This window comes from Mus musculus, chromosome 5, assembly GCF_000001635.26.
Source record: "Mus musculus strain C57BL/6J chromosome 5, GRCm38.p6 C57BL/6J".
In the NCBI taxonomy this organism is placed as follows: domain Eukaryota; kingdom Metazoa; phylum Chordata; class Mammalia; order Rodentia; family Muridae; genus Mus; species Mus musculus.
The window spans coordinates 121,351,306-121,370,438 of NC_000071.6; the positions used below are offsets into that span (position 1 = coordinate 121,351,306).

The 19,133-nt window shown below is 51.8% G+C and overlaps 1 protein-coding gene and 1 non-coding gene across 13 annotated transcripts in view; both read left to right on the forward strand.

Annotated features, from left to right (window-relative positions):
• Positions 1 to 17,272, forward strand: part of Hectd4 (HECT domain E3 ubiquitin protein ligase 4) — a 149,065-nt gene extending 131,793 nt beyond the window's left edge. For 10 of the 12 annotated variants that reach the window (XM_006530351.4, XM_006530352.4, XM_006530355.4 and 7 more), the window contains 14 exons: positions 2,186 to 2,409; positions 2,509 to 2,660; positions 4,258 to 4,364; positions 4,898 to 5,021; positions 6,839 to 7,029; positions 7,992 to 8,138; positions 8,800 to 8,919; positions 9,327 to 9,482; positions 11,136 to 11,239; positions 11,413 to 11,634; positions 12,438 to 12,601; positions 13,231 to 13,426; positions 13,562 to 13,784; positions 15,164 to 17,265. In XM_006530351.4, coding sequence (XP_006530414.1) covers positions 2,186 to 2,409; positions 2,509 to 2,660; positions 4,258 to 4,364; positions 4,898 to 5,021; positions 6,839 to 7,029; positions 7,992 to 8,138; positions 8,800 to 8,919; positions 9,327 to 9,482; positions 11,136 to 11,239; positions 11,413 to 11,634; positions 12,438 to 12,601; positions 13,231 to 13,426; positions 13,562 to 13,784; positions 15,164 to 15,300 — 2,267 coding nt within the window. In that variant the 3' untranslated portion in view covers positions 15,301 to 17,265. Of the gene's footprint in view, positions 1 to 2,185; positions 2,410 to 2,508; positions 2,661 to 4,257; positions 4,365 to 4,897; positions 5,022 to 6,838; positions 7,030 to 7,991; positions 8,139 to 8,799; positions 8,920 to 9,326; positions 9,483 to 11,135; positions 11,240 to 11,412; positions 11,635 to 12,437; positions 12,602 to 13,230; positions 13,427 to 13,561; positions 13,785 to 15,163 lie in introns of all 12 variants that reach the window. The other 2 variants (XM_006530353.4, NM_181421.4) reach the window with 2 other exon arrangements.
• Gm24671 lies at positions 5,539 to 5,700 on the forward strand. The gene has a single exon (XR_003956119.1). It is a non-coding gene; the product is annotated as a U1 spliceosomal RNA (small nuclear RNA).
• Positions 17,273 to 19,133: the final 1,861 nt, after the last annotated feature.

Genomic DNA, 19,133 nt, shown 5'->3' on the forward strand with positions numbered 1-19,133 from the left:
TGATTGTGTGATTCTCTGTAGGGTGTGAAGAATGCTCGAATTCAGTCCCAGTACATGGGGCTATGTGTTGTGGGTGGGCAGGGAGCCACAGCCCGTGTTCCAGCTAGAGGCTTTGAGGCGTGCTCTCCATGGGAAGCCCCACCGTGGGCTTCCTTGTTACAGTATATTATTGTATTCTGTCCTGTGCAGCCTCAGACGGGACTGCTTGTGTTCACTGGACTCAAGCTCCACCTTTAGGGCTAGCCAGGGGCTGGAGTGACAGCTCAGCAGTTAAGAGCACTGCTACTCTCACAGAAAACCTGAGTTCAGTTCCCAGGGCCACATCATAGTTCCTATAAGACCCCATCTCAAAGGAGGGCTGGCAAGATGGTTCAGTGGCCAAATGTGCCTGCCAGTAACCTTGGTGGCTGCCTAAGTTTAATCCCTGGGACCTACAGTGTTGGAAGACTACAGTAGTTGTGCTGATGCAAACACAAATACAGATACAAACACTCTTTCATAAAAAAATTACATGGGTCAAATGCCAGTGATTTTCATAGAAGGCAAATGTAACACGGCACTGCTGATGTGGAGTGTCTTGTTGGTCATAGGTGCCTTACATGGTCTGCCTGAGCAGCTAGCTGCCTTGCTGCCCCCAAGGGCTCCCAGTGTTCCTTTGAGGGTGTATTCTGCTGCCCCTTAGATGAGCAGCAGAGGGTTTATTCACAGGTACCCAAGCACTTCTTGTTATAGCCTCCTAGGCTTCCCCACTTTGAACCTGGAATGCACTTTTAGCTTCTGATTCTTTTGCAGTTAAGCCTTGTACTGCTGGTGCTCAAAGCTTTGCTAATGCAGATTTGGGCCTCATTTTGCCCCTGCCTCCATCCTCACCCCCTCCTACATACACACATGCACAGTGGTCTCACCATGTAGCCAGTATTGATCTTGAATTCCAAGTCCTCCTGCTTCAACTTCCCAGGTGGTGAGAATCCAGGTGTGTGGCACTGTGCCCAGCCTGAGAGGAAGAGCTAGCTTTTCTCTCTGTGCACCCTGCCAGTCTTACGCGCTCTCTCACAGCACAGTGGTCCATTTCCTCACTCTGAACCGTCACAGGTCCTGACTGCCTGGGTGTGCTTTTTCTTCTTTGGATTATCTAATCCATTGCTGCTGCTTAAATTAAGATAAGCTGACGATGAACAGATGGCTCACTCAGAGGGCATTCATTGCTCTTGCAGAGGACCTAGGTTTGGTTCCCAGCGCCTACATGGCTGCTCACAATCATCCATAGCTCCAGTTCCAAGGGATTCAGTGTCTTTCTTGCCTCCTCTGACACTAAGCATTCCTGTGTTACACATACTTACATGTAGACAAAACAGTCATGCACAGAAAATAAAAGTAAGTCTGAGTAGACTCAGAGTGAGTGTGGTAGTACACGCCTTTAAAAAATAAAATAATAAACTGGGTGTGGTGGTGCACGCCTTTAATCCCAGCACTTGGGAGGCAGAGGCAGGTGGATTTCTGAGTTCGAGGCCAGCCTGGTCTACAGAGTGAGTTCCAGGACAGCCAGGGCTACACAGAGAAACCCTGTCTCAAAAAAAACAAAAAACAAAAAAAAAACAAAAAAACAAAAAAACAAAACAAAATTAAGGTGTGTTGATGTACTGGGACAAGTAGGCCTGAGTGCACAGCAGCTGTGAGTCAAGAGCCCAGAGAGAGCCAGGAGGCCTATGGCTTCCATGCAGCTGTGACAAAGAACAGAGGACATGGCTGAGTTCCACCCTCACTGCAAGGAAGTGCGAGTGTGTGACGAGGGTGAGGGCCTGAGGACGAGGACTCAGGTGGCTCCTTCCAGCCAGTGTGTGCTGTGCAGAGACAGTGCAGTGGGCACAGGAGCTCTCAGGGAAAGCCTGGCTGCCTGGTGCAGGCTCCTGAGGCCCGTGTCATGTTGACCAGAGGAAATTGATTCTACTCCACACACATGGTGGCATGCACACACTTCCACCACGCACACAGCACACACATGCGTTAATTTTCTACATGTGTGGTTGCTAGCTAGGCAAGAGAATCAGAAGTTCAGAACAAACCTCAGCTATAAGACCCTGTCTTTGAAAACAAAATGTGCAGTTGCTAGAGAAGATGCCTGCAGAGTGTGGCCTAGCATAGCATGTTCATGAGATTTACTCAGCCCTGTCCTGTTTTGTAACAGGTGAGAAACTGGTGCCTGGGGCCAGAGAGGTCCTGACAGAAATATTTAAAAGCTGTGCCCACTCAGAGCAGACGCTGAGCCTGACACCAGCCAAACCCATCAGGGTCTCTGACATCTATCTTAGCAAAGAGCAGATCAACTCCCAGACTCCAGGCAACCTCCTACACCTCTTCTTCACCAATGTCCGGCCTCCAAAGAAAGTGCTGGAGGACCAGCTCACACAGGTACCAAGCACGCCATCCACCTGCCCTCTATGCTGAGAGCCATGGGTTTCTCGTCCGGGCTGGCCTGAGAGTCTTGCTCTTCACTTTTGTGCTCCACAGATCCTGAGGAAATACGGCGTGCCCAAGCCCAAACTGGATAAGAGCAAGTACAGCAAGGCTGGCAAGGAGCAGCACCCGGTGAAGGTGGTGAGCACCAAGCGGCCCGTCACCAAGCCGCCTGCCAAGGACAAAGCCGTGCTCAGCAGCCTCAGGTGCACCTTCAATGAGCTTGGGGACAGGGTGGCTCCTCCTCCTGAGCTCCCTTCAGCCCCCTCAGTCCTCAGCTCCATCCACTGCAAGTTAACATTTCATCCTGCCTGTGAGTGGGGTAAAAAGCGAGCAGGTATCGAGTGCTGAGAACACATGGAGAGCGCATCCATCCAGCCCAGCCCGCATTATCCATGCACAGAAGCAGTCGTTCTAGAAAGCTTTCTTGATGCGAGTGAGGAAGAACTGACTTGGGCTGGGGACACAGCTCAGCAGCAGAGTGTGCATGCAGCAGGTGCAGGACTCGGGTCCTTCTGTATATATGCATGTATCACTTTCTTACTTGGCACAAAATTCGGAAGAGGCTGTGACAGATCACAAGCTCAAGGGCTACCTGGCCAGAGAATGAGTTCCTAACTTGTCTGTCTCAAAGCAGAGAGTCAAAAGAGCACTGGAAATAGCCAGACATGACAGCAGGCACCATTACATTTAGCTCTCAGAAGACAGAGGCAGTTGGATATGAGGCCGGATTGTTCTACATAGCAATTCCCAGGCCAGCCAAGACTACATAGTGAAGCCCTGACTCAGATGAATGAATGGGTGAATGAATGAATGAAAGAATGAGTAAATAATTAAGTAGGGCTGGAGATACAGCACAGTGGTAGAGCATTTGCCAAGTATGCATGAGGCTCTGGGTTCATTTGCTAGCACTACATAAGTAGGTAGGTAGGTAGGTAGGTAGGTAGGTAGGTAGGTAGATAGATAGATAGATAGATAGATAGATAGATAGATAGATAGATAATAAGTTAATTAATGCTCTTTCCTGACTTCAAAGTCCCCTTTCCAAAGTATTCCATATTTGAATTTTCATGTATGTTTACTATAATTTTCTTAAGGTGGAGTCTCGAGGCTATCAAGGTCAGCGGTGCATTCCTTGTGAGTGTACACAGAACCAAGAGTTCAAGGTTACTGCACAGTGTGTCCAACCTAGTCTGTGTGAGGACCTGTTTCAAACACACAAAGACAGGCTCTTACTCTAAAACCCCAGCTAGACTCAGACACACTCAGACTGCCCTGCGTCAACTCAGGGATCACAGGCATTGGCTGCCATGCCTAGCTTTAGTTTATGACTCAGACCCTCACTGTTCTGATAGCCCTTGCTCAGGGTGTCTAGAGAAGTCGTGTGAGTGACCAAAGCAATCCTCCACCCTTTCCTTAACCAGCTGTGTGCAGATGGCCCTGTCCTGCACTCAGAGCTGTCTGTCCATCTGTGTCCTGCTCAGCACTGCTGCTCCATGGTCTCTTGGGAGCATAGAGAGTGGGAGTAGAACTGAGAACCTGAGCTTGTGAGTTCACTCAGTCCGACTTAATCTAGGTAGCTAGTCTTGTACTGGCTGCTTCATCAGACAGTGCCACTCTGCATATATAGGAAATGACTGAAAAGACTCTCAGGAGCCCTCACACTTTAAAGTGTTGATGTGTCTTTAGAGTAGACTCGGCCCCGGGTGACTCCCGTGCCTGAGTTGGGGGTGTGAGGTTCTGTGTCTCCTGTTGGAGGCAGTGTGCACATGCCCATCCTAACTTCTGAGCTTTGCTCTGTAGCAGGACTGCACTAAGTGAGAAGAAGCCGACTGTGAAGCCAAAATCACCTGAGAAGAGCAAACCAGACGAAAAGGATCCAGAGAAGTCACCCACCAAAAAGCAAGAAGGTACATCAGTGGCCGGAGAGCCGGCTTCCACTCTGGGGACAGCAGCCCATTCTAGGACAGGCCACCCACTGAGATGACCCAACTCTTTATGGTCCCTTCTTCTCTGAGGCTTAGTTGAGACAGGACAGTGATGGCCATCAGCTTAAGGGAGGTAAAAATAAGGTGTGTCCTGTGGGTTGTTACAGCTGAAACATAAAGAGTTGGAAATCTGCTCCAGGCACTTCCCTGAATGGTGAACCAATGAGGGGCTCTAAGACAGCAGAGACAGGGGAAGCTGTATGTGCTGTACAATTGTTTTGTCAGCCTTGTGCTTCCGAGACTTGGGGAACTAGGGAGGTGGAAAGTCATGGCAGAGCCTGCATGGCAGGCTGAGTGCGGAGGCTGCGTCATACTCTGGCTGAACTGGGGACAGCAAGAGCACCCTGGGAGCACAGGGAGGGGCGCTAGGTAGAGCCACAGCGTGCAGGCTTCCCACCCGTGACAGTGCATGCTTTTCCTTCCCTCACTGACTGCATGCAATGCTGCGCCATCAGTTCCTGAGGAAAAGTACCTAACTCTGGAAGGATTTCACAAATTTGTCATTGACCGAGCCAAGCAAGACATCCGCAGTGTCTGGAGGGCAATCCTATCCTGTGGTTATGATCTTCACTTTGAGAGGTGAGAGAGACACTGTCCGTCCTGTAGGTTGAGTCCTGGTTTTGACTGGAAAATGTCTTAGCTGTGGTTCTGCTGGGAGATTACAGGTGGGCACCAACAACCGGCTCTCTGTTTTCCTTAAAAGCACATCAGGCCTGCTGTCTTGGGGCCCATTTGTATGGGTTCATTTAGCTTTAATGACTTCTGTAGTTATCATGATTCCCCAAATGCTGTCAGACTGCACTTGTGCACATGATTTGGTCCATGACCAGGACACTGCTTATTCTAGAGTCTTCTTCAGATTTCTTCTGCTCTCCATTGCCCTCCGGCCTAGGAAGGACCCAGCAAGGCAGGGGTCGCCAGCTTCCCAGGGCCCACTCCTGTCCACCGATAAATCTCAGGCAGGCAAGGAGCATGCAGAACTAAGGAAGTCAGCACTCTTAATCACACAGGTGCCCCAGCCTTGTCTGTAGTTGGGCTCGCTGAGTCAGAAAGGAGGAGGTATCCAATACAGACTTTCTGAGAAATCGTATTTCAGACACTTACTTGGCCAAAGAGATCCATGATCGCAGGGTGCACTTCCCTGGGTGAGGATTATTCATTGCATTTGGAACATGCTGACCCCTGTCAGTTAGCCAAATGTGGGAAACCCAACCCCATCATTTGTGGTCCTAGGAGACTATGTTTGCACTCTGCCCTGATTTGAGATTCCACTTACTTATTGTAGACATTAATTAGCTTAGAGACTCTTTCTGGACTAAGAGCTGTAGTCTTCAGTGGGAGGGGACCTACAGGGCCATCAGTGGAATCTGTAGAGTGTTCCTGTGTGTGGCAGTGGGAGGAGTCCCCCCTCCTCATCACAGACTTCTCTAAGGGCAGCCATAGGTGACACCAGGTCAGCTCACCAAGTGGGGCTGTGCAAGAACTCACCAGTGAGAAGGGACTTGTATGTCTGAGACCCTAGTGTACGGCCGAGCTGGCCTCCAGTGTGAAGAGAGCGGTGCTACACCCTCCTTTCCCCTCCTAAGATGCTGTGGCCACCTGCACACATGGCTTCTGGCCACTGGGCAGCTCAGCCTTTCCCACCTCAAAGCTCTGGGTTTGTGGGAGAAGGATGTGCGTACTGACCACATAGCTGTTCTGTTGATTACAGCAGTAAACAGGAGACCCTGTGGCTGTGCTCAGGAACCGACTCTCCCCATATGCTTTAGAGGTTGGTGTCTTCACCCCTGTTGAAGACATTGCCAGCAGTCTGACTTGTTCAGGTTTTCACACCCTTGATGCTATAGGGGTCCATTGAGGTCATTCTCTTGGTCGCCTAGAGTTCCACTACAAGGTATAGCACAGTTAGGAGCTCTCCCTGTGAGTGGGCATGTAGGTGGTGCTTAGTGTAACTGTAACAATACAGCTTGGTAGGGAATCCCTGGTGAGCACACCTTGCTCTGTCTATCCTAACAGCTGAGTAAGTAAATGGTGGAATGGGGTTGCCCAACTAGGGGAGCCATGTTGGTACCTGGCTGCAGCAGTTGACCAGTACATGGATAAGCTGGGCAACATGCCACCTGCTTCACAGGCAACCTCACATTGAATTCTTGTGACATGGTGCACCAGTACTGTTCTGAGGTCATGTTACGGGTGTACGCTTGCCTCAGGTCGCTGAGTGGGCTCCATGTCACCTGAGGACCCCATTCCTCCACCCGATAAGAGGAAAGCACAGGGCATGTTGGTTTCCAGACTTCCCACAAGGCTCCTCCATGCCCATACCCCTGATCTCATACTTTGAAAGAGCTTTCGCTTTCCCCCCACATCCCTAAAGGACTCTCCCTGTCATGCCTCAGGTGTGCCTGCATTGATGTTCGACATGCACAGAAGGCCTCCAGGAAGTGGACCCTGGAGATGGATGTGGCTCTCGTGCAATACATCAACCGGCTGTGTCGCCATCTTGCTATCACACCAGCACGGCTCCATCCTCATGAGGTGTACCTTGACCCAGCGGATGCTGCTGACCCCAGGATGGCCTGCCTCTCAAGTATGTGGCCTCTAGGGGTTCCCTCACCATGCTGCAGAAATACTTATGGCTCTCCATGTGCATCAACTGAAAGGCTGTAGGGGGCTCTTAAACTGGCCACCTTAGTCTGTAGCCTTTGTTTAATGTTCATTAAAACAAACTCAAGGTGGGGTAACAGGTTCAGAGTAGACAGACACCTTCCCGCATGCCCGCCCACTGTGGTCAGGCTGCTGTGAAGTCAGGGGTCAGGTCTCTCTGATCTGCACTTGAAGGAGAGTCCTTCGGGGAGGTCCATTTCTCTTAGAAGCATGGGATGAACAGCAGCAGAGCACTGGAGAGTCCACCCCTCCACGTAGGCAGCATCCTGATAGAGCCATGGCAACGCGGCACACAGGCACCTCAGGGCCACCTCACCTGGCAACAAGGGCAGGATCCTAGCTCTTCTGGTTGCCAGGAGACAAAGATGGGCAAGTTGTCCATGATGGGAGTCTTTTACCAGGGAAAGGGCACAGCTGAAGGGGGCCCGGGAACTAGCTAAAAGGCAATGTACAGTGGTACAGTTTCCTTGTCACTACTGAAGGCAGCTGGATGACAAGCATACCAGGCTCTGCACTGCTTTTGCCACTTCTTATAACTGTAATTATTTCAAAGTTTAAAAAACATGTAGGGTCAAGAATGTATCTGAGGAGTGAGTGTTTCCTGCTATGCAGAAGGCTCTGGGTTCTATAGCCACAAGATTTCCTAAGACCTTATGCATATGCAGCCCTGGCATGGCCTAGGGAGGGCTAGGGCTAGGGCTTGGGAATCCAGGGCCTCGTTCCATACATCTGGCTTCTGTTCCTTAGGAGCCCCTCCCAGGGATAAAGTCCTCTGTGGGAAGCCCCTGATCCCACTCCAGTCATCCTTCCTAGGAACAGACACTTCCTGTTTGTTTGCCTGTCTGGGCTTGGCTGACACTCAGCCTGATCACCTTTTCCCTGCAGATGTGCCTATTGAGAGCTTACGCCTGCGCTTCGCACTGCTCCAGTCTCTCAACACCACACTGGAGACCTTCTTCTTGCCCCTGGTAGAGCTGCGTCAGACACCCATGTATGCACACAGCATCGCGGCCCTGCTGAAGGAGGCCAAAGGTGAGTGCTGACAAGCAGGAAGGCCCCGCCCCTCACAGCCGTCAGGCAGGCCTTCTGTCAAGCTGAAGGATCCCGAAGAGAAGCTATTCAAAAGTAGCCTGAGTTCCAGGACAGCCAGGGCTATACAGAGAAACCCTGTTAGTTTCTCTAACAAACAAACAAACAAACAAACAAACAAAAAAGTAGCCTGAGCTCTGAAAAGAGAAAAAGTGTAAAAATTCAAAGCATTCATTAATAAAGTTGGTGTCATCTCCCCAAGGTGTCCTTAGGAACTAGTTGGTGTAAAGTTGTCTGTTCAGTCCTTGTTTTATACTTGGCATGTCATAGGACAGGAAGGGCAGAGGCAGGTGGAGTCAGGGAATAAGGCAGAGAGGGTGACAGGAAAACACTAACGGCCCCTCTGGTCATTCTGCATGTAAAGGCGCCCTCACACCAAACAAGAGGAGCACTGATAGAAAAGACACCTGTGTTAATTTCCATCCTCCCCATAAGCACACACACAAGCAGATGGCATTTTACATGGTGTGCTTGACCAGACAGCATTCCAAAGGGTTGGGGGATTAGTCTGCATGACCCCCTCTCACCCTCTCAGTTACAGGAGTGACTAGGAGTCAGAAGAAACAACTACATCTTCACCTCTCTGCCATATTTCCTTCTTCAGGGCTGATCTTCTATGACACAAAGGTGACTGTGATGAATCGGGTGCTAAATGCAACTGTACAGAGGACAGCCGACCATGCAGCACCTGAGATCACCTTAGACCCACTGGAAATTGTGGGAGGTAAGGCTGGCTGCATCCTGGGAACTCCGACATGCAGTACTTAGACAAGTGGGCCCTGAAACCCCAGGGACCGGAGAGCGGTGAGGCGCTCCAGCCCTTGCTCATCTGCTCTTCCCTCTGTGCACTAGACTCCTAATGTGCGCCTTCCAGCTCCAGACAGGCAAGCAGAGGTGCTTAGCCCTCCCTGCCCCCACTGTCTTTCCTCTCTGGCTATAGGAGGGGTACAGACACCATTGTAGCTGGTAACAAGCCCTGCTTCTGTAGTTAAGGGCAGGGCTGTTGTGTAGAGCAGGTATGAGTTCTAGAGAAAGAGATCTGGGGTTCCCTGAGTCAGCTGCCCAAGCACCACATATGCACAGCACAAAGCTCGGCCTCTAGACCTTATTACGATCCCTTCTCACTTCCAGGGGAGATCCGAGCTTCTGAAAACTCCTACTTCTGCCAGGCTGCCCGGCAGCTGGCCTCCGTGCCATCTTCTCAGCTCTGTGTGAAGTTGGCCAGTGGCGGCGACCCCACATATGCCTTCAATATCCGCTTCACCGGGGAGGAGGTTCATGGCACCAGTAAGTGGCTCTTGGGCTGAGTGCAAATGCACAGACCCTGGGCGGGATGTGGGGGTGGGGCACAACATGATGATACCCCACTGTCAAGAAGAAAGGCCACAGTCAGGTCTGTAGCATAGTCCTGTCTTCCTAGTCATTGGGAGTCTGAGACAGGAACATTATAAAGTGAAGACCAGTTAGTTTATTTACCCAGAATTAAGTTCCAGGCCAACCTGGGAAATTTCGTGAAATCTTGTTTCCAAATGTAAAAAGTAGAGAAAGGGAGGGCTGGGAGTGGAGAGGGCTCAGGGTGGGAAGAGCTGGGTACATAGGGTGTGGGGAGTATAGAGGGCTCGGGACATAGAGGGGCTGGAGGTATAGGAGGCTGGGCCATAAACTGATAGAAGTGGAGAGGAATAGGGTGTAGGAGCTGGGGAAGCAGAGAACTTAGGGTAGAGGGGTGGGGTATAGAGGCTGGATAACTAGAGAGCACTGGGGGTGTATAATACAAATGACAAGGTAAATGTCCTCCTCATTGTCCTGGGCTACAGAAGTCAGGCTAACCTTCACTGACTCGTCCTGCTCCCAGCCACCATTCCAAGTGTGGGGAACCACACCCTCTTAGGCACATTTGTCCTACTCTTACTGTGACATTGAACAGCCACCCACAAGCCTTTCTCAGCGAGAGGCCCGGCTAAGCCTTTCCCAGCAAGAGGCCCAGCTGAGCAGCTGCTTGAACCCAGTTGCTCCAGTTGCCGGTGAGACAGAGACATTGGGATCCGTCCATTAAAGCCGTACCTGGCATCATGACACACATTGGCAATGGGGAAGATGAGCCGAGATGTCCCTTGGCCCTGCCATTCACTTTGGACCCAGCCACTCAGGACTTTTTTTCCTGTTGTAAGTGGGTGAAGAATGTCCTCTGCCCCCACTTCCCTCTGTTCTGCCCCATGGGCATACAAGCAGCCTTAGTCTGGGAACCCTGTAAACAGAGCCCTGCTCCTATGAGCAGCTGCGTTCCCAGGTGCCAGGCGCAGGCTCCCTGCTCACTGAAGACCAGTCCTCACCACTGCACAGATAGGAACTGGGACAGCAGGAAGCTCGGCATCCTCCCAAGTCAGCCAGGCGCTGCAGCTCCATGCTCTCAGACCTTAACAGTCTGCCCCAGATGGGCCTCCCCAGGGCCCACACCCAGCCTACAGTGTCCTAAATTGCCTGTAGCCTTCTGATCCTTGAATGCCAGCAGAAGCATTTTGAATAGGCGAGACAGAGGAGTCCCAGCAGTCTCTGCAAGGCTGCCACTGTGGCCATCATCATCTGTATTCACTTACCAGGGTCAATTCTGAGAGATAATGGGAGGGAGGAGGCACTGGACAGAAGCAGCCCCCTCTTAACTTGTCAGCCTTCAGGTTCCATTCCTTCCCTGCCCCTCCTCCCATGTGACAGGAGACAGTTAGGCTGGGCACAGGTACCTTTATAGAGAGCTAGGGTCAGCATCTCAGCAGGCTCAACCTCAGGCCTCCATGCAAGACCAGGCGAGGCTTCGGTGCATACACTGTAGGCACTGGTGAGTGCGCTGACCTGTGGTCCCAGCAGACCATGGTGAATGGAGGCAGTGCTCTCCAGGTAACTTTTGGGTCCGTGCTGAGACCTGCCTGTCTGTGTGCTCTGCAGGTGGCTCCTTCCGTCACTTCCTGTGGCAGGTGTGTAAAGAGCTGCAGAGTTCCTCACTGTCGCTGCTCCTGCTGTGTCCCAGCTCTGCAGTCAACAAGAACAAGGTGAGGTAGGGGCTGTGTCCCTGTGGTCCTGCCCCCTCTCGACACACATTTCTGGCCCCAGTGGGACAGCTTTGATGCCCAGCTGACAGAGCATGAGAACTGGGCATGTCTTCACTGCAGCCTCCCTCCTGCCTTGGCACATGCTCGCAGGTGACCTGACCTCTCTCATGCAGGGCAAGTACATCCTGACACCAAGCCCCATCACCTATGGGGAGGAGCAGCTGCTACACTTCTTAGGCCAGCTGCTGGGGATCGCCATTCGTGCAGATGTGCCTCTCCCCCTGGACCTGCTGCCCTCCTTCTGGAAGACGCTGGTTGGCGAGCCTCTCGACCCTGACCAGGACCTGCAGGAAGCAGACATCCTCACCTACAATTATGTCAAGAAGTTTGAGAGTGTGAGTGACACCAGGGCCGGCCCCAGGGTCATCTGGGCCAGTACTCCGTGAGGACCCACACTTCCTTCCAGGGAAGAGGGCCTGGGACCCTCCACAGAAGGCTTGTTTCAGGGCCTAGCCTCTGCCATCCCATGTAACTGACAAAAGCAGAGGCTGCTGCTGCCACCCTAGGATGGCATGTCTATAACCACCATATATAACCATGTCCACAGCCAAGTGCACAAGACAGTTGAAATGCTGCAGGCAGCTGAAAGAGAGGGCATGCAGATATATGTTTGGCTTCAGTGTCGAGCTGTTGGGGGCTTCAGGAAGGGAGAAAGAGGTGCACATGGGGCCCCTCCAGACCCCAGTGACATGAGGATATGGCATTCTTGCCTCTCTTTTGCTCTCTTGGAATAACACGAACTGAGGCAACTCATAAACAAAGCATTTTCTTGGGGACTTGCAGTTTCAAAGGCTAAGTCCATTATTGTCATAGCAGGAATCAGACAGGCACAGTGGTAGACTAGTAGTTGAGAATTACATCCTAATCTGAAAGCAGAGAGGGAGATCCTGGGCCTGGCATGGGCTTTTGAAACCTCAGATTCCACCTCAAGTGACACTTCCTCCCCCACCTCCCGACAGCCTGGGCTTTGGGTTCCATGCACCTGCTCCAGAATGCAGGCACAACTCTGAGCTGGCGGCAGCTCTGTCGAGGCCTGATGTGGGCCCATGAACATGCCAGTGTTTGACAGCTGAAGGACAGAGTTCCACTGCCTTGGCAGCAGAGCAGCAGTCAGCTTCACCCTGCCTGTGTCCCACAGATCAATGATGAGAGCGAGCTGGAGGCCTTGTGTGCCGAGATTGCCTCCCAGCACCTGGCCACCGAGAGCCCTGAAGGTCCCAAGCCCTGCTGCCGGTTCACCTACCTGACCATGACTGGCGAGGAGGTGGAGCTATGCAGCCGTGGCCGGCACATCCCTGTGGCGTGAGTGTGACTTGAAAGGGCTACACCACACTAGTGAGAGGGGACATTCCCAGGGGAGGGCGTGAAATCGGAGGTAGGACACAAAGCCAGAAGAAAAGATGATCTTTAACTAATGGCTTCCCTTAAGGCAGTGGTTCTCAACATGTGGGTCCTGACCTCTTTGCTGTCAAAGGACCCTTTCATGGCGTCATCTAAGACTATCAGAAAACACAAATAAGTCGGGCGTGGTGGTGCATGCCTTTAATCCCAGCACTTGGGAGGCAGAAGCAGGTAAATTTCTGAGTTCGAGTGAGTTCCAGGACAACCCCTGTCTCAGAAAAAACAACAACAAAAAAAAACAAAAACAAAAAAAAAACAAAAAAACCACAGATATGTATATTATGATTCATAACAATAGCAACTTTACTGTTATGAAGCATCAGTGAAAATAATGTTGTGGTTAGGGTCACCACACCATGAGGAACTGTATTAAAGGTGCTCAGCACTAGGGAGGTTGAGAACCACTGCCTTAAGGCAGTGATCGCTCTGAAGGAGTGGGGTGAGCCGTGAAGCCAGGGCTGGACCGGCCAGCTGGGGGGATGTGCAGTCACAGCTCTCCCTTGCCTCACTGGTGGTCCTTGACCCAGCAGTTGGGAGAACAAGGATATCTACGCCGCAGCCATCCGGAGCCTGCGGCTGCGTGAGCTACAGAACATGGAGTGCGTGACAGCCGTGCGTGCTGGCCTGGGCTCCATCATCCCCCTGCAGTTGCTCACCACCCTCAGCCCACTGGAGATGGAATTGCGTACCTGTGGCCTCCCATACATCAACCTGGAGTTCCTGAAGGTAGGCAGCCCTTCAGGTCTGTCTCAGCACTCCGCCCTCACCACGGCTGCCTGTTCTCTGGTCCATCTGCAGCCCCTGTCCCACCCTGCCTGGGATCAGGCCAGGCCTGCTCACACCTGGGCCTTTCTTCCCCAGGCCCACACCATGTACCAGGTGGGGCTGATGGAGACAGACCAGCACATCGAGCTTTTCTGGGGGGCACTGGAGATGTTCACCCAGGAGGAACTGTGCAAGTTCATCAAGTTCGCCTGCAACCAGGAGCGCATCCCCTTCACCTGCCCTTGTAAGGACGGGGGCCCTGACACAGCCCATGTGCCACCGTACCCCATGAAGATTGCCCCTCCAGATGGCACAGCAGGTATTGCCCTTCCCAGCTCCTGTTGGAGGTGGAACCCTTAGGTCCTCATGGAGATCAGTGACCAAGACCCAGGTCAGGACTCTGCTGTACAAGGAGGCTTGGTGAGCACTGTGGCCATGCAGCCCCGATGCTTTGTCAACATTTAAAAGCAGCCAAGGAGCCACAGCTTGAACATTGCTTACCATTTTCTTACGTTCAACTCTGCAGCGCTAGAGACTAAATGCAGGGACTCGTGTGAGGTGGGGAAGCTGGGGACCTCCGAGACACCCTAGATTCTCACCTTTCACATGCAGAAAGATGATTTGTGTTTCAGGTTTTTGATAGCATCGTATGTATCATAGGCTGGCCTCAGACTCACTGTGTAGTTGAGGGTGACCCTGAACTTCTGATCCTCCTGCCTCTACCTTCCAAGTGCCAGGGTTATAGGTGTGTACCACCATGCCCAGTCAAAAGGACAATTTTGACTCCCTGTTGGGGAATCAAGCCCTAGTGTGACAAGTGGCGATTTTTACCACTGTACTGAGGAGAGTATAAGTTTGACCCATGGAGCCCACATTTCGAAAGGAAGGCAGGCCCGACAGGCTGACCAAGGACCAATAAAATAGCTCGGGCTGTGCGTGGTGGCGCACGCCTTTAATCCCAGCACTCGGGAGGCAGAGGCAGGCGGATTTCTGAGTTCGAGGCCAGCCTGGTCTACAAAGTGAGGTCCAGGACAGCCAGGACTATACAGAGAAACCCTGTCTCGAAAAACAACAACAACAACAAAAAAGGCTCAAACCTGACTTAAATTCTATCCCTGGGACCCATGTGGTGAAGAGAACTGACTACTGCAAGTTGTCCTATGACCTCTACACATGTGGTACACAACACATACACACACACATACACAAAACAATCTGTGTATATGTGTGAGAGAGAGAGTCAGAGACAGAGATGGAGACAGGGTTTCTCTGTGTAGCCCTGGCTATCCTGGGACTCATTATATAGACCAGGCTGGCCTCAAACTCACAGATCCACCTCCCTCTGCCTCCTTAGTGCTAGGATTAAAGGTGTGCACTTCTGATGCCTCTGCCATCCCTCCACCTCTGCCCTGTTAGACATTTTTAAAGCCAGCCATGGTAGCATACTTGTGATCTCAGCCCTGGAGAAGCAGGGATAGGCTTACTGTAGCCAATCCAGCCTGCTTGACCATCTCCAAAGTCAGAAGATAGGCTGCTCCTTCTGTCCTGCAAACATGCAGAAATGCATGCACAGAGTGTGCCTGCACAAACAGGCACACACAGACCGGTTGCTAGATAAACAAGTGAGTGTCCATGAGGCCAGCCTGGAGGCAGAAGCCCGTCTCCAGCCCTCTAAAGTTGGTGTTGTGTCTTGTGTAGGTCCCCCCGACTCACGCTACATCCGAGTGGAGACCTGCATGTTCATGATCAAGCTCCCCCAGTACTCCTCCCTGGAGACCATGCTGGAGAAGCTGCGCTGTGCCATTCACTACCGCGAAGACCCCCTCAGTGGCTGATGGGCGTGAGCCGAAGGATTAGGCTGTCACCAAGGCACCATTCTGCCAGCTTGGGAAGCTTGCCAGTTGAGGCACATCCCTCCAGGGCCCAAGTGAGGAGCTGGCGACATTTGCTTTCTGAACTTTCCTCCGTGTCCCAGGGCCACCTGGAAGACACTTTTTGTATGTGTCCGTTTTGTGAGGGTCTGTTCCTTTGCTGCCTGTTTGTGGTACATTTGTAGGATAGTTTAGTTCCGTCAATTTGATCTTCCTGGACACTGTTTGTTGGTGGTGGCTTCCAGATGCTGGTGCCACAGGTTCAAGTGGTTCCTCATCACAGAGCCACTCGTGGAAAGCTGAGGATGAGATGACCTCAGCCACACAAAGTATCCTGTTCTCTCTACAGAGTGTCTCCACAGATGTGTGAGAGTCCTCAGTCCTGCCCTCCTGCCCTGAGCTGGCATCTCTCCCAGAGGCAGCTTCCGCAGGGCCCCTCCTTCCATCTTGAAGTGGTTGAGCCAGTGCTCAAACGTTCAAGAGACACAAGGGAACTCATGTGTTAATCTTCCTGCTTTACCGTGTGTTCCTGGCCTTGGTTTTGTTTTTGTTTTTTTTTTTTTTTTTAGAAGTCCCACAGAGGCCCCCCCTGTCTCCTCCCATCAGGCAGCCCTATCTGCCACCTGTCTCTTCTGGGCCCCTGGGCTGAGTCATCTGCGGACACCTCAGGAGCAGACACCCAGGGGCTACTCCAGGCCTTAGCTCACAGACAGGTTGGGTACGGCCTGATGGCTGGAGTTGACAGACAGTGGAGCTCAAGGGGTAGCGCTGAGTGGGCCTCTCTACAGCTGACTGCACAGGAAAGCACATGACTCAAGCCTACCCCACTCTGTGCTCAGAGCCTGGCCCTCCTCACTACAGTGCTGTAAGGAGCCCAGGGAAGGGTTACAACCCGTGTCTAAAGACTGTCTGAGGTGCTCTGCCCAATCAGGGCTGCATCAGTGACCCAGGCAGAGACTGCAGGGGAGTCCTCTGTGCCCTGGCTGGCCTGCCCAACACCCTTTACACCCAATGTGTGTGTGTGCCAGGGCTGAGCTTCCTTGCAGGCTCGCCCACTACCCCAGTGCATTTGTGCCCCAAATAAGTCTTTGTCCAAGAACAGCACATGCCAACTGTCGGACACTGTCACTTGGGCCTCCCCAGTTGTCACAGAATGGCAACGCTGTAGCTATTGTATGATATTGTGTACACAGAAGTTCTGAGGAGCGTGAGGAGGGTACGCTCCTCTCTCCACGGCACCTGGCCTGCTTGGAAGGCGCGCAAGCTTTAGGGCTGGCACGCCAGCACCCATCTCCTCCCTGTTACGCTTAGGAAATGCATTGAGGACCATTACAGAAAACACCCCACCCAACCCCACCTGAGGAAGTGATACACCCCAGCTCAGTGTGCCAGCCACACCAGTCACTGGGCTGTATGGAAGTGGTGCCCAGAGCAAGCCCTGCTCTCACTGAAGATGGTGGCCGCTGCTTGGGACCACCCCAGCGGCCTCAAGAATCCTGACTCCGTTCGTTCTCCAGAAGGCAGGAGCCTCTGAATTTTAAAGTGGGTTTTCATTCCAGTACCTTCAAATCCGTGGTTCCCCTCAATTCTCTGCCCTTGAGAGGACTTGGGATTCTGTCAGCTACCTCCCCAGGAGGGTTCTGGAAGCATCTGTTGGCCCATTCCTTGATTAGATGACAGCTGTGAGTGAGATATCTGCTGCTAACTCAGCTGCTTCTCCTAGAGAGCACACTGAGGTCCAGACAGATCCCAACCTTGGCCCTGAACAATGTGTGCTGTAAAGTTACTTGATGTATATTTATTATAATTATTTATGATTGCATTAACAGACTTCCCATTCAGTCTGATGCTATTTACACTATGCTGTGTAAAGGAAGCTCACTACAGGAAAAAGTCACACCAATAAATAACCTTCATCTGACTGACTGACCTAAGAGTCTGTGGTCACCTCCTCTGACTGACTGACCTAAGAGAGTGTGGTCACCTCCTCTGACTGACGGACCTAAGAGAGTGTGGTCACCTCCTCTGACTGATGGACCTAAGAGAGTGTGGTCACCTCCTCTGACTGACTGACCTAAGAGTCTGTGGTCACCTCCTCTGACTGACGGACCTAAGAGAGTGTGGTCACCTCCTCTGACTGATGGACCTAAGAGTGTGTGGTCACCTCCTCTGACTGACTGACCTAAGAGTCTGTGGTCACCTCCTCTGACTGATGGACCTAAGAGAGTGTGGTTACCTCCTCTTCTGGCACTGCTAGGTGACTCTTGACACCCAAGTGTCCCAAGTGCCTAGGAATTAACATCTGCACTCTCTGCACTCCATTAGCTTTTGAACTGCATTCCTCCTGTTCCAGGGTGCCACCCACTCTGTCCTGACAGTTACTCTGTGCTCTATAGAGCCTGGGGTTTTCCAGAGCCAGCTGTCACCCTAGATGAGTATGGATGTTCCCAAACAGTCCTTCTGGGGCAGCAGTACATCTAGACCTGCTTGAACAGCAACCACCCACCCCAGGGACCCCCCTGTTGTCTCAGGGACACCAACATCATTCTGACTTGCTTGACCCCTCCCACTGCTGCATGGTCATCCTCACCCGGACTCCTAAACACAGCTTCATCACAGGAACAGAAGGGACCCAACCAACCAGCTCTCCTTCCTCATCCTATTGCTCGAAACACCACTCACTCATTGCTCTGTTCATCAAGGCCTCCCCGCTGTGCAGCACTTTCAGAAGGCTCCTCAGCCTGTGTTCCCCTTGGCAGAGGAGCCTGGTCTACGCATAGTGAGTTCCAGGACAGCCAGGGCTACACAGACCCTGTCTCCAAAAAAAAAAAAAACAGCATAGAATTGGAGGGCCTGTATACCAGGACAAAACAGAATTTCAAGCAGATCTGGGGACCAGGGGAAGGACCTGTACAGGCTTCTGGGGTGTCTGTGGCAAGTACCAGCTGATGGCAACAGTGAAGGCTGCTGGGAGCTGCCTTAGGGCTTCATGTCTCTCCTGACATGGAGGAGAAAGTCTACACTGGAAATGGACACCAGAGACACAATATCCAAACCCCAGCAAAGTATTCATTCCATTAATCAGAAAAAAACAAAACAAAACCAAAAGCAGACGTGAGACAGCAGACAGATTTTGAAGATTAGCATCGAAACAGTTTAAGGATGAAAAAAAGTTACGGTCTATGGGACAAAAGGGACATTTTTACATTGATAGGATTGGATCAGGGCAGCAGTGGTGGAGAAACCTCTGAAAGCAGCAAGCACTTATGCACAGGGCTGGCCGACTCCCAGTCCTACAAGAGTACAAAGCTTTGTGTCAGAATGGCTTCAGACTTCCTAACCTACAAAGTGAAAGACACCTTCTTTCCAAACCAGCACACCAAACAACTGGGACAGTCACATCTGTGGTACCAGGGAAAGGCTAAGTTCAGATGGGTTGAGGCATGGGGTGCACTAAAGGGGAAAAGGGAAAGTGCAAGGCCAGCCTGCGCTACATGAGACTGTCTCACACACCACCATCCCAGAAAAAGAAAACGGGCATGTGACTAGGATCGGAGTTCATTAGATGGCAGGGCATGTACACTGACTGGAGCCAGCACCCAGGAGGGCAAGGGCTGCCACAAGACAAGGCCAGTCTGGTCTACTGTGAGACATCTGCTCAGCCCCACACAAAATGCACCTTTTATGAATGAAAAGTCATAATGAAACCCATTTCTTAGAACTAACATGCACTAATTTAAAAATACATTTAAACAACTCTGAGAATGCAGAGGGAATGACAGACACCTAAGCACACA